Below are 15109 nucleotides of genomic sequence, written 5' to 3' on the forward strand. Positions count from 1 at the left end.
GCATTTCCATTGTGCAATACCTAGACCACCTTCTATTCAGGGAACCGTCCACGCAGGCTCTATCAGTCCTTAAAGGACGAGTTCACCTTTTGGAACATGTAACGCATTACAGTAGCTACAGACTATAGATGCAGGATATGTATTTCTATAAAATCTAGACCTAATGTTTACATGTCACACATCATAGTCCTGTCTGGCAGGATAGGAGATACATTTTTTTTTCTCTGCTTAAGGTTAAGTAACGCAAGCCTTTTCTCTTCCCTTCCCTTTTGACTGGACATTAAAAGGAGAAACGGCAGACTGATGAGCTCAGTGTTCCTTTTACCCTCATTTATGAGCATGTCTTTTGCCAGCACATGAGCCCAGCAGTATAACTGAGTGGTTCCTTGTGCTCTTTCTTCATCTGCCACTTGAAACTCTGCTGTAAAAGGACTACAAGAGGCCAATACCATGACGAGTATAGGTACTTACACTGCTTGCATTTAGGACAGTTAATAATAAATACAGAGCCATATTGACCGCTTCTGGACCACCTACCGTACATATACTACGGCAGGGCGCCCTGGCTGTGTAAAATCGCGTACCTGTACATGTTTTTGCGTATGCAGTTTCGGGAGTGTGCGTGCCGCTGGGGCACTGCTCCCGTTGAGTGGACACAGCGGAAAGCAATCAGCGGGTCTGGCAGCCACGTTGGCCGCCATGACCAGTCGACCGTTCAGTGGAGACAAGGATCAGTGGTGTACCAATGTAAAGGCCCACTGCTGATCTGTCAGTGAGGGAAAGCGAGATCTAGTGTTTCAGCTTTCCTGCAATGCATCTGTACCCCATTCAGTTAAAAAGCACCTCTCTTGGACGCACTTAACCCCTTGATCACCACTAGTGTTAACCTGCCAGTGATTTATACAGTGCATTTTTTTTTTTTTTTTTTTTTTTTTTTTTTTTTAGCACGGATCCCTGTATTGGTGTCACTGGTCCCCAAAAAGTGTTGGTGTCAGATTTGTCCGCCACAATGTCGCAGTCCCGCTGAAAATCGCTGATCGCAGCCATTAAATGCCATAAATCTATCCCCTATTTTGTAGACGCAATGACTTTTGCGTAAACCAATCAATATACGCGTATTGCAAAATATGCAGAAGCATACATATTGGCCTTAATTTATGAATAAATTTGTTTTTTTATTATGTATTTTTTGGATATGCATTATAGCAGAAAGTAAAAAAAAATATATATATTTTTTTTTTCAAAACTGTCGCTCTTTTTTTGTTTATAGCGCAAAAAATAAAAACCGCAGAGCTGATCAAATGCCATCAAAAGAAAGCTCTATTTGTGGGAAAAAAAGGACATCAATTTTATTTGGGTACAGCGTCGCACGACCGTGCAATTGACTGTTAAAGCGACGCAGTGCCATATCGCTGCCTGCTCAGGAAGTGGGTAAAACCTTCCGGGGCTGAAGTGGTTAAATTGTCTTTCATTTCTGCTTGGAGTTAAGCTTTAACATACTTGATTAAGCCAATTTGCTACATATGTCCTCTTCAGCTTGTATGACTGTACATAAATGCACAACCCTCAACATTCTCTGTTATCATAGATAAGGTATAGGCTATAGATTGACCACGTTGGGTCCACCCCACTTAGTGCCTGCTACCATCATTCTGTTAAAGTTCCTGTAATTCTGTGTGGCAGTGTCCTATGATGCAACTTGCACACAAAAAAATGTGTCACCACCATATACAGTGGGTATAGAAAATAATCCCCCCCTTTTCTGTTGCTTCGCAGCCTGAAATGAAGATAGTTTTATACAGCTGTATTTGCTCATTGCAACTTATAACATCCAAGTTAAGCTATAACTTCAACATGTCAGGGAAAATTTTTAAATCATAATCACGGAGTTGTAAAAGCATCGCCTCCTTGGGTCAGTATTTTGTTGAACCACTTTTTGTTTTAATTACGGCCTTTAGTCTGTTGGGGAATGTAACTTTGTACATCTAGACTATTTGCAGAACTGCCCAAGTTCAGTTAAATTTGATGGTGACCATTTGTGTACTGCAGTCTTCAAGTCATTCCACAGATTTTCAAAGGGGTTTAAAGTGGATGTTCACCCAAAAACTCAATTTTTAACATTAGATCGAGGCTCATTTTGGGAAGCAGAATCGGGTGTTTTTTTTTTAAATCGAAGCTGTACTTAACGTTTTAGAGAGATGTTCTCCACCACTTCCGGGTATGGGCTGCGGGACTGGGCGTTCCTATTTGATTGACAGGCTTCCGACGGTCGCATACAGCGCGTCACGATTTTCTGAAAGTAGCCGAACGTCGGTGCGCAGACGCCGTATAGAGCCGCACCGACGTTCGGCTTCTTTCGGCTACTCGTGAGCGATGTATGCGACCGTCGGAAGCCTGTCAATTAAATAGTCCCAGTCCCGAAGACCATACCCGGAAGCGGCGGCGAAGATCTATCTCTAAAACGGTAAGTACTGCTTCGATTCAAAAAAAAAAACACCAGATTCTGCTTTCCAAAATGAGCCTCAATCTAATGTTAAAAAAAAAAAAATTTGGGTGAACTCCCGCTTTAAGTCTGGGCTCTTACTGCTGTGTTCCGTTACAGAAATGGAACTCCTAAAGTTCGTTAGAAGCCAATCATTCTAGCGGAGTCAAGTATCTTGGTACCCCATGTCTCTGGTGTATATTGCCAAGTCCCATGTCACTACAGGAGGCAGTGTGTTGTGGTGGTCACACTTCTAGAATGTATGCCTTCCTATCAAACTGTTGGGGACCATTTGTCTGGTGATTAACAGTGCGGGCAGCAGAAAAGTCGAGGTGTCTAATATAGCTGTCTTTTACAGGGTATTTGTGTGGAATAACGATTCATAAAAGGGTAGCTTATTGCCTGTTACTGGAGTAATTCTAAGGTGTCCACGGTTGGAAATGCTACGGTAAAATCTCTGCCCTTAGGTTATAAATTGACCCTAGCCTGTGGGCTTTTGGTCCTGGCATCATTTGAGGCAATAATCCCCCTTGGACTCCTGTGAGAGCAATAATTTTAATACAAACATTATTAAAGTGCTATGGACTGGAAGCTTACAGTTGCAGGTGAACTAAGGGGAGAACACAGATTGTGCTGCAGTGTTTCCAGGACACTTTGTAGGTATGTGACACTTACAGATAACCTACCATAGTCTGTAACAGGTTTTTGTGGAGTCCTTTTTAATACAAATTTTCAGTTTCAACCAACTTTTTAGCCAATCCGAATTTGTGATGGTTTATTACATTTGTATTGCATGGCCAGCTGTGAGGCCCTTATATTTGCTCAATTTTGCTATACAATCAGCATTAGCTGCACATTTTTTTTTCATATGCATTACATTTGTAACCTGTGTTCTTAAAAAGCGCAAAATTGAATCCTCCTATGTTTTTCATACATTTTTTGTCTTTGGTATCAGTTGGGTAACATCTTTGTCATGGATAGTGTCTTTAGGTTGCATGTACCGCTCAAAAAAAGAATACAAATCTGGTGTAAGACAGGATTTTCAAGAACAGATTCTGTAAATTGGATCCATTTATCGATTTTGTTCTTTTGAAGAACTCTTAAGGTTCACACTTTTCCAAGTAGCCATGATGATTTTTCTACAATTGTCTGTAAACGTTCCTCATATCTACTTGGGGCCACATTATGTATGCAAGTGTCCAAATTTACATAAAACCATTGTATATGCATGCTTTTAGACTGAAATTGGTGGCAGAGGTAATACTTGGAATTGGCATTTTGATACATTAGGTCTACTACTGTTGTATCATACTCTATCCCGCATATTTTACATTGTGTGGTGCTGGATGCAGTTTGCCTATTTTTCTTCTGTCATGATGTATATAAAAAATATTTGCTAGCTTAGGTGAAACACTGCATAAAGGGCACCTAGGTGAATTTTGGGCCTGCCATTGCTAATCTACTGAAAATCCTAGTTGCCTTACAAGCAGCAAGCAAATTCAGAACTCCTAATCTTCACACCAGTTTTTAGATTGATCATAAAGAGAGAGCATTTAAACCAAAGGATCAGTGTAACATGCAGCTGCCATTTTAGGAAGGTATTTAGCACTGGCAGCCCCATGTTTGGCAGCAGACTTGTTTTCCTAGAATAAGAAATGTATCTCTTATCTGGCTCAGCTGTTTATTATATCCTTACTCTTTTTCTAGGTGCCATTTCTGAGAGCATTCTACTCTTCAACACCCACCCATCTAACCCAGATGCCCCAAAAATTGAAGATTTAAAGTGGCACTCTGCTTTCTTCAGGAAACAATTGAGTGGCTCCCTGGGACGCACCATAAAAATATCTCGCAAAAAAAGCAGGGACAAAGACAGGTCATCAAGCACCTTGAAACCACTGCACTCCCGTTCCGGCTGCTCTGACAAAAGGAAGGAAATGCCATCTGTTGATTTCACTTATTCTGCTGAAAAGGCCATTGCCAAAGTTGCACCTGTACAACAGAAAAATGAGACAAGTATGCCAGACCATAGGAAACGACGGGACAGCCGCTCCCAGTGTGACCTTGTAAGAGCAGAGCTCAAGGAGAAGCCTCACAAGCAGCACCATAAAGGTATCAGGCCTGGAGAGCTGTCTGATAGACAGGGAGAAAGCAAAAAATCCCCAAGCCAATGTAGTGGAAAGACAGCAGCTTTGTTCTCAAAGAAGAGCCCAGCTGGGAACAGTTTGGCGAAATACAGTGGTTCATTAATCAAAATCCGCTGTAAACCGTCGTCTTCCATAAAAGTGCCTACAAGCCCAGTGAAAAACTGGGGGGGATTTCGGATTCCAAAGAAAGGAGATAGACCGCTGCAAAAATCGGAAACCTGTCAGTCTAAAAGCAGTTGTCAGTACTTGGGTCTAGTCTCGTCAAATGATAGGACAAAAAATAAACTTAAACTAGTCAGTGACAATGATGGGTACATCCCTGATGCAGAGATGAGCGACTCTGAAACAGAATCAACAGACAAATGTTCCCTACAAAGGCTGTCATCGAGCGGTAGTATAAATCATGGGTACGAGACAGACATCATTAGGAGAAGCATCCTAGCATCTTGATTGAATGACTCTATCAAGTCTTCGGAGCTATATCTAGGAGAGAGACAGAAAAAAAAGCAAAAAGGTGTTTAACTTTTTGTGTATGAAGGAAAATTAGACCTGCTATGCAGCAATGGATGGACAGATCAACAGCCAGCTCTTCCTTTTACTTGCTCCAACTTGTTTACTTGCACTTGAAAATCCAAGACATTCTTCCTTCCCAGTCTATTCCTTTCCCTAATTTGCTGAAAAGATAGTTCATGTATCTGTTTAAGCTGGACCCAGAGTCTGTCCAATATGCAGGTTTTCATGGCAAGGGTAGGCTGCACTGGAAGTGCTTTCATTCTGTTTCCACTGAAAGCACAAAGAAGACATTTTGGACTGTTACACAAAATTTGGTTTTTGGGTACACCAACTTGCACTTCTGGCCCATTACATTTCCTTGCACTTGATTCATACTCCAGGCACGGTCTTAAGTTTTTTTTTGTTTACCTGTTAAGCTTTTATGTTAGCACAATGGCTATATTTCTTAGGTACTTGGAGCCAGTAATGAAATGTATGTAAAGGAAGCTCTTGATCACCGCCTGTTGGAAGTATGAAACGGTATGCACTTGAAGTTATATTCTACGTTTGGGGAACTGGAATAAAAGGGAGCACCTCCTTTCTTCTAATAAAGCTGTGTGCACACATCTTTTTAAGCTCTTGATATTTCCACCTTTTTAGTTCCAATGTGTTAGTATCTCTAACTTTGTGTAATAGACCTTTTTTTTGGGGTGGGGGGGGGGGGGAATAAGGGTATACTACCACTTTGGGTTGATTGGTCAATGTATGCCTTGTCTGTCAGCCAAAGCACAGACCGAATGACATGGTTGTAAGATATACCTTTCAATTTAAAGGAATCTAGCAAATGTTCCCATACATCAACGATGCTGCAATACTTAAAATTTAAAACCAGTATTGGTGGCTCATATTTTAGATGTAGGACAGGTTTTTTTGGTTAACAAATGTGCTTGTTCACTAAAAGATCCCCCTGTTGCCAGGTATTGCTAATCCGGTTCATCCACTCTGGTTTTTGATCTGCCATGCAGTGTTTTCCTGGTGAACTCATGGTATATCATTTTATTCTGCGTCAGTGTGATGATCCTACTTTTGCATATACATACTTTCTAGCCTCTGTATGTGTCCAGGATCAGTGGAAGACTGTTCGACTTGCAAGACCTGTATCTTGTGAAGCTTGGAAGGCTTAATCATGGAAATCGTGGGGCACCTTTTTGTTCTTTACTAACCCAAGTAACATAAAGCCATAAAACTTTTACAACCTATAAGTACCTTATCAGGAGTAGGCACACTCCATCTCCATACATGGATTTCTCTAAATCAATGTCTTTGCTTTTTTATATTCGTGCTACAGGGTGGTGTCTCCTATTAATCCTGATTGAGATCATATACAGTTGAATAGGTTCTCTTGCATACTGAGATACAGGATTCAGGATTCTTTGTAGACATGATATGCATTCCTTTCCAGCTGGTGTTTTATAGGTGCTGCTTTACTGAGCTAGTTTTGTTAAAGTGCAAGTTCACCAAAAAGCACATAATGCTGTCTTCTTTTTTTTTTTTTTATATATATGGGTATATCAGCTTGGTGTGCTAAATCTAGCTTCCAAACAGGCCTCCCTTTCAGTTCAAGAAATGTAGGCCAAAACTGCATTACAAAAAGCCTAAAATTCTCTACAGCTTGTGATGCTTCTGTCCCAATTTATTGTAGAAAATAAGCAACTGTTGGAACCAGCATCCTCTAGTGCAGTGGTTCTCTCAACCTTACTAGTGCTGTGACCCCTTGATAAAATTTCCCAAGTTGTAGGGACCCCTAAAAGTAAATATTTTCATAGCGTGGGTTGTCGGCAACCAAGGCAAGACAAGTTATTTGCGGCCCTAACCCATGGACATTTAGGGCTCCCTGAGTCCCTTCCACTCGTACAGTATTAAAACCCCTTCTGGTACATTTTAGGATGTGCCACTGTTTCTCTTTGTTATGCTTTCTTTTCTTTTTTTATCTCTCGCTATCTTAATTTCTTGTTTTGTCCCCCCCCCCTTCCCTCTCTCTAGCTGTCTTTTTTGTTCTTTCTCTTATTCTTTCTCTCCTTTTTCTTTGTTTCACTCTTTTCCTCTCCCTTCCATGTATTCTCTATTTTTATTCTTTCTCTTACTCCTTGGTGGGGGGGAATGGGACGAGTGGCAGTTCTGGTGGGGGTTGGGATCAGTGGCAGTGCTTGGGGGGGGGGGGGGTTTTTTGATCGGTTAACTTGGGTGTTCTTGATCAAGGCCATCTGCTTATCTGAGAATAGTAGTGGGGACTTATAATGGCAACTATAATCACAGGTAGTGTTACTTACTGTGTCTCCGACTTTGTGGTGTCTCGTAGCAGTGACACCTATGCCAAAATCAGGAGATGGGGTCTCCAGCTTTTCCCACTTCACATTCCTCACCAGTCAGCTGACCTAGTCTCTGCCCCCCAGCCATGCCGTGAACTGAATGGGTGGCTGCGGGCTTTAGGAACAGTCCCGCTGGGTGGCTGCGAAAAGGCTGGTAGAGCAGCGCGGGCATCAGGAACAGCCCAGGATTTGGTGACCCCTGGTAAATTGTCATTTGACCACCGAGGGGGTCCCGACCCCCAGGTTGACAACCACTGCTCTAGTGCTATGGAGCTTTGTCGTGTTCTTTTGAGCCACACATTGTGCAGTGTGTACTCTCTCCTTTCTCCTATGATGAGTTGAGCGTGTGTGACTCAAAAGAACAAGATGGTGCTCTCCCCTTAGCACTAGGGGCCAAATCATTCCAATGGCTGCCCTGTTCCTGCAGTAACTCTGGAGGGAGCAATCACAGGCTATAGAAGCTTTTAGGAACGTTTATTTTACTAGTAAAACGAATGATCCAAAAAGCCACAAATCAAAAGCGCGCGCGTGCGTGTGCGCGCGTGTGTGTGTGTGTGTGTGTGTGTGTGTGTGTGTGTTTAAGTAAATGGCAGCCTCAGATCAGACTCCAGTCAGGCCATGCCCCAATGTGTTTTGCTCTGCCCCTTGGCGCTTAATAATCATCATCATCATCAATAACCTTTTAATGGCCTGCATTCTTTAAAGTGAAATGAAATTGACACGCTATTCTGCTATATCTATATAGCATAGTGTACTTTTTGGTAAATGTAACCCTACACTTTAGTAGACAAATACTAAATGCAGTTCATAAAAATACTAGTGTTCCCTCCTGAAGAAAGGCTTTTTAACTTTTACTGCTGGATTCTCTGCTGGTACAGATCATCTATGCGTTTTCCATACTGTTTCTTAAATTTTTATAATGGAAGTGAAGTGGTCATGGTATTTTTTGAGTTCAAGCAGATTTTTCATAAAGATTATTCCTTGCAACAGATTACTCTCCTTTTTCAGTAAAGGTATGAGAATTAACAAAGTAATATCAATCAGTGAGTTCATAAAGGGTGAGATATTTGAAAAAAAGCCAGTTTGTATCTATCAGCTAATCTCGAACTACAAAAAATGTTTTTTTTTTTTTTTTTAGCCGCCCATGTATATGTATGTGAACATTTCAAACTGATGACTTTCAGTCCCTGGTTTAGACATTCCGGTTCATGAAAGTAAATGGATTGTCTCATTGTCTTGGTAAGGCATTACAGGTTAATATTCTATGTATACTGTTTGTAAACTCCCAAACAGATTTATTATAGCTAGTCCAGTTGGGGCAGTTTGGAGTGCAGTATTGAGATGCTCTAGGCAAACAGTCTCTTTATGTAACCAACAATTTCTACTGGTCTTATCAGTTCTCGGATGTATCACTGCCTGTAGTTGTAGCAAAAAGCTTGCCCATTTTTACTCTAATTTCTAAGCATGTTTATACTGTTTGTTGTTTTTTTGTTTTTTACTCATCTTGTCAACCCAAAATCCTTTAAGTTGTAAATTTAGCAAAGCATTTTTATCAGTTAAGTCGTCACTATTTTATATTTTATTAATTTAGTTTTATTGGCAGTTATACAAACAATATCTGCACTCATCCTCCAGCCAAATGTTAATTCACACTACAGCAACAAAGTTGGCATATCCATTTCACAGGGGTACTCCTTAAATGCGATTTGAATATTGTCCCAATAACCTTGTGATTGATCTTGCTGAATTAATACTTTTGCATTGAGATAAACTTACAAAATTGGGCAGCTTTGTGTGTAGAGTGATTACACACAGGAGATGTAAAGGTCACAAGTGCCATGACCCTAGAAGGTCTCTTTATTCCACACGAGGGCTTAGAAAAAAAAATTATCTTTTTGTACTGCATTTTTTAAATGAGCCTGATTTGATCAACAGCCCCCTGTAGTTTAATCATAAAAACTGCTCTCCATTCAGTTTTGTAGTAATGATATGTCATACAGCAACTAGTTTGGGAGTTTAGAGATTTTTAAGTAAAGTTATTTCTTAATTTAATACAGTTTAACTTTAATTCTCAGATGTTTATGGTGTAATGAAAAAAAATATTCAAGTTTCCATGAACTTTATAGACACATGACCTGTTTTTTACACTTTATTCCTTAAAGAAGGCCTCTATGCGCCTATCAAATGGAGGGCTGGAGAGAACCAAGTGCATTGGTGAAGTACTGTTTTGAACGCTCACCCCACTGAGTTGATTTCTTGGTGAGATTAACTTCTAAGATCTGTAGCTATATAGACTTTTTTTTAAGCTGATGCTTCACCCAGTACTTAAAACCGTTTACAAATTGTGGACCATTATTAACAGACTGTCAATACTCTAGCATACCTAATTTTGTTAGCAGGTTTTGCTGTACAGCAGCAAGACCTGCCAATCATGATACAAATGCTAGCAAAACACTTCACAAATGAACCTTCTCTCTACAGGATTATTGGCACTTAGCCAGGTTCAATTTGGGCTCAGTAATGGCTAGCACAATTGGTACTGAATCCCTGTACCTGCACGTGGGTGTCTTCCACCTGACTACTCTGGTGAGTAGTAGTAGTCAGATTACATTCTCCAACCTTCATTTCATGGATAAAGCGAGGTCTCCTTTAACATTTTGTTTATTTGCACTATTGTGAATATTTGAGTTTTAAAATCCTATGCCTTTTTTTATCTACTTCTTTCAATATTCACGTGTTATTTCTAAGAAGCTTATCTGATTCCAAATGGCCTCCTGGCCAAATATCACATGACACATGCGCAACACAGTAGGTTGGGCTGACTATGCACAGCCTGTTCTATAAATACAGGCCTGTCACTACATCTCCTCATTGGTGCCTCTCATAAAACAGATGAGGGTTTTTAGTCCATTTTAAATTGGTGACAAAACAAATGGGCAAACATTTTCTACAGCTGGGTGGTGCCCCAACAAATGTTTTCATTGCCACATTTTTATAAAATTAAAGTTAAATGACCTGTACAGCATAACTGTTTAACAGGTAATCCACACACACCTTGTATGCACCAGATTTAATCAACTATTAGAACAAAAAATGGGTAGAATATTTTTTGTTTTTTTCTTTTCATCTCCATGTTCTTTGTACCTTTTTTTGAACTGCTGTGCATCATGAGGCATTAAACACCTGCATACTGTATAAAATTGCCAACGCATTCCTTCAGATGTTTTTCACTGCATTGCAGTTTGGGGGGGATCATATTTAACTGAACAAAGTCCAATAAAAGAAAAAGCCAGTGCCCTTTTTTTTTTTTTTTTTTTTTTTGTTAAGCATAATTGGGATATTTTGTATTCATGTTCTGTTTAAAATTTCATGATTTAACATTCAGGTATTCAAAATGTGATCGTCTAAGCCATCTCTGGAAAGTCCTAGTCAAGGAAAATTGCACAACCAGCTGAGACGCACGTGCACACACACTCTGGTATAGACAGATTAAAGTGGTTCTAGGCAGAAGTTTTTGGTATCTTAATGCATTTTCTGCATTAAAGTAAAAATCCTTGTGTAGACAGCTCTCCAGCCCCCTTTATACTTGCCTGATCTTGATTTGTGCACAAAGAGCAGCCACTCTCTTCTCACTGGGCATAGAGGCAGCTGTGGGAGCCATTGGCTCCTGCTGCTGTCCATCACAGGCAGTGGGCAGAGCTGAGCTGAGCTGCACTCTGTCAATGGACGTGCAGAGGTGGCTCTGGATTGAGCCCTTATGAGTGCCCCTCTAGCAAACAGCTTGCTATGGTGTGCACTTGGCAGGGGGAGGAGCCTAAAGGTTCAGTGGGGGGACCTGAGAAGATGAGGATTGGGGCTCTCTGTTCAAAATTATTTCACAGAACAGGTACTATACTATGTTAAAGCGATTGTAAGCCTATTTTTTTTTTTTTTTTTTTTGAAGGCAGGAAAGCATCCTAGGCAAGGAAGCAGAAGTTCCATAAGGTAGAGAAGTCGCCCCATATGCATAGTTTGTACTTTCGTGGTTCACTGCTTCAGATACCAACTGCCTGCGAAGGTCATTCTACCTTTTTGAAATGAAACGGGTGCACAACATTGACCAGCTTCACTACTATTCTGGTTTATGGCAGAATCGCAAATATGTCAAATGAGCCCCAAGCACCTACCTAGGTTGCTTTGTAGAGGGATCTGGCTCTGATTCTTGGGCTGGGTACACATACCGAAGTCTGCTGGTTCAACAGGAACCGGCCAACTTGCAGTCCATATGTACTCCTCTCTGTTCAACAGAAGCTGGTCTGATGACTGACTGGCTTCTGTCAAACGATCATGCTGGAAAACCAGCATTCAATCTGCTCTTGCAGGCATTGGCTTTAGTGTGCATTTTCTTGTAAAAATAATGCACAAACTTTTCCATTGGTTGTATTTTCTTTGTGAATATATTACCTGCCAACACTCTCTATGGTTCTTCATTCATACTAGAGGATTCTCACTGTACTATGAATGTTTTTCACTGCAGTCAAGATACTGTATTTCCAAACCATTTGTTATCAGCTTTCTGATTTCCCAAGTGACATAGATGAAGATATTGAATCTTTCCAAATGACCATCCCAACATAGCTGGTAAGCATATCAGTTCAATCAATTTATTAAATCGTTCAGTTTAAATAGTGACTACATCCTGTACTTTATAGGATAGGTTTGGCCGCATGTAATACCACTGTTTCTTCCGCATTGAATAATCGAAGGGCTTGCTCACAATGGGCTTAATTTATTTATGCAAATATGCAGCTCATGTCCACAGCAATGTATGTTTGTAAAATATCAGTTGTGCTCTGCTTGGTTAGATTATAGAATTCAGTTCTGTGGGGAACTAAAACTTGTCAAGCACTGGACTGTTAAAGCAATGTAAACTCTTATCCAGGCCTCGGTTAGTTTACAAACGTGCATTTAAAGTATACCAGGTGGTCCCTGGGTTACAAACAAAATAGGGTCTGTAGGTTTGTTAAGTTGAATCTAAGTCGGAACAGGTAAAAAAAATTAAGTGTAGCTCCAGCCCAAAAAACTATTTGTAAGCATTTTGGCTAGCATAGGGTTAACGCCCCTGTAACGTTTTATTTTGCTGTCTGTGCCCCTGTTCAGAAGATTTCACCTCCTTTCTGTCCCAATGAAAATTGGATTTAAAAAATGTGGGGGTTTTGTGGAAACAAGCCTTGGTGATAAACCATCAGTGGAGGTACCTTTTTTCCAATAACTCCTACAGGAGTGAATTTCCCTTCCTAGGTGTAGATTTTCTCTAACTTCTTCCGGTTGTCATCCTCTGTTTTGTAAGTAGAAGTCACTTGTAAGTCAGATGTTTGTAACTAGGGGGACCGCCTCTACATGGCTTAAAAATTTTAAGAATTCGGATCACAAGTAGATGAAGTGCAGTATTGCACATATATACTTTTGTACGCTTCAGATAAAGTTCCGTGTTCAAAGTTCCCCTCCCACAGCCAGAACAAGCAGCTTCTGGAGAAGAAAACGCTGCCATCTACCTTTTGCAGCTGTCCGTTCTGTGTGAATTGGCCCAAAATCTACTAAATACATTGTGCATCAAAGCTTGTCTGCCAGCATTGTGCAGAGAAGGATCCTGTCCAAGTAAGACCCATAGCTCTAAGATCGGCAAAGGTTTTCCTCGCTTCTGATTGATGAGGTCTAGATCTGAAGAGAGACCATTGCTTCTTTAGAGAGCAAGGGGTCCTCTGCAGAATTCTGGCAGGAGACTGGCATTTCTACCTAGGCTCTTACTGACTACCTTTTTTAAAAATAAAAAAAGCAAAACGCCTTTTTGTTTTGCTGCCCTTGTAATGTATTTTAGCTGATTTAAACAAAAATGTGGTTCCGTTTTAAGGAAACCTTAAACCAAAAAATTCACCCATTATGTAAAAGGACTACTAATACAATTATGAATGTAAAAACACAATGGAAACCCACAAATGTAACATTTGTAAACCATGGTTTGCAATGTTGTGCTTCACTGATGACCATGTCTACATATTGCTTTTCCTTGACCACTTTTCTACTAGAGCAATTTTTAATTTCTCACACACACCTGGTAATGCATTTTTTTTTCTACAAAATAACCCTAAACCCATTAGCACTTCATAAAAGCAGAGGCCCTGTAGAATACAATGGTGATGGTAGCACAACTGTTTCTCAATCGCATATTTTTAGGAAAAAATGCACCAAAATTATTTTTAGCGCTCCCAAAAAAACGATATAATCCCCGCCGTTTTCTTTGGTATAATTTTAAGATGGCTTTGCTTTGGGCAAATGGATACCAAACGTGTCAAGTAAAATTGTGCCTGTGGAAGGGCAAAAACTCTAAAGAGTCCCATTATGGAAAACTTTGGTTATTAAAGTCTCTATAGGTTTTAAATTTGGAGCGAACCATGAATTATGGTTGCAGAAGTATGTTATTAGAATTCGATTTTTTTAAAACCATATATATTTTTTCCATTTAACTATATTATCACAAGAGGGCTGCCAAGCTCACTTGGTGATAGCATGGACAGGTTCTCTTTATGGAAACATTAGGGGATCATTGCCTTCACTGTAATGTAAAAGTTGTTAGGTTGCTTTATAGTCACCCCAAACCTTTACATTAAGGCTGGGAGCTGGTTAAAAAAAGTGAAGTAGTAGTCAGATTTGTTTTTTAACCCCTTGAATATGGGGCATTTAGAAGGTACTTTTAAAGCTTTCTCTTTGGAATTGTACCGTATCTCAATTTTCAGTAGCATTAAAAGAAACCTGTTGTGAGATAAAAAGCAGGCACTGCAGTCTCTTTAAGTGGTAGTTGCCTGGCTTTCATTGGATTTTAAATTGATGCTCTGATATAAAGTGGAACTATGGGCACAATCGGACTGCATTATGTCTTTTTTGTCACTAGCATTAACACAGCATGATTTGTTTTTCCTGAGTCTACACTGTAACAGTTTATCACCTATTGATCTTGGCAGTAGGTCTGTTATTTTCCACTTTCTTTACAGACCAAGCTGTCCCGCAAACCTTTCAGTTATAGGGGCTGGGACAAACCATTTTACACTGACGGGGGTGTCTATGGTAGTTGACCTTTTTTTATTTATAAGGTTTAAACCAATTTTGCAAAGGGACAAAAAAAGTAGCTTCTGTAGCTGCTTAAATTTCATTTGTAAACTCCCTGTAAAACTACAAGGCCATTTAAGACCACCCTGTCCAAAGAAGGATCACTGTGTGTTATACTGCAGGATGAATTGGGTTAATGGAAGTGGGAAAATTGCAGACGTGGGGACTAGGAACAAAAGCCACTGTTATTGCTAGCGATAGATGTCATATTTAAAATGTGCTCATAATTCCACTTTTAAATGTGTAGGTACAAATCTGAAAATCATGAATTCTCACTCCACTGGTTACATGCTTGGTCTAGGTCGGTGATTACAAAAATACTGCAGCCTAAGGCACCTATACAACTTGAAGTTTCAGACAAGGATGGTAATGTGTCTGCCTTGATAGCCATTTAAAATGCTCTGTCCACTGCCCTATGCTACCAGAGGTTACCTGCAGTACTCTTCCAATGAGGTTAAGTGAGAGAGCGCCAGCTGCAC

General features: G+C 40.2%; 1 protein-coding gene across 4 annotated transcripts in view; it reads left to right on the forward strand.

Moving 5' to 3' along the window:
• JADE1 (jade family PHD finger 1) overlaps positions 1-5753 on the forward strand; it is a 118997-nt gene extending 113244 nt beyond the window's left edge. For all 4 annotated transcript variants that reach the window (XM_040330805.1, XM_040330813.1, XM_040330797.1 and 1 more), the window contains exon 11: positions 4190-5753. In XM_040330805.1, the coding sequence (XP_040186739.1) occupies positions 4190-5076 (887 nt within the window). In that variant the 3' untranslated portion in view covers positions 5077-5753. The remainder of the gene's footprint in view (positions 1-4189) is intronic.
• Positions 5754-15109: the final 9356 nt, after the last annotated feature.

Source organism: Rana temporaria, chromosome 1 (genome assembly GCF_905171775.1).
Source record: "Rana temporaria chromosome 1, aRanTem1.1, whole genome shotgun sequence".
NCBI lineage: Eukaryota > Metazoa > Chordata > Amphibia > Anura > Ranidae > Rana > Rana temporaria.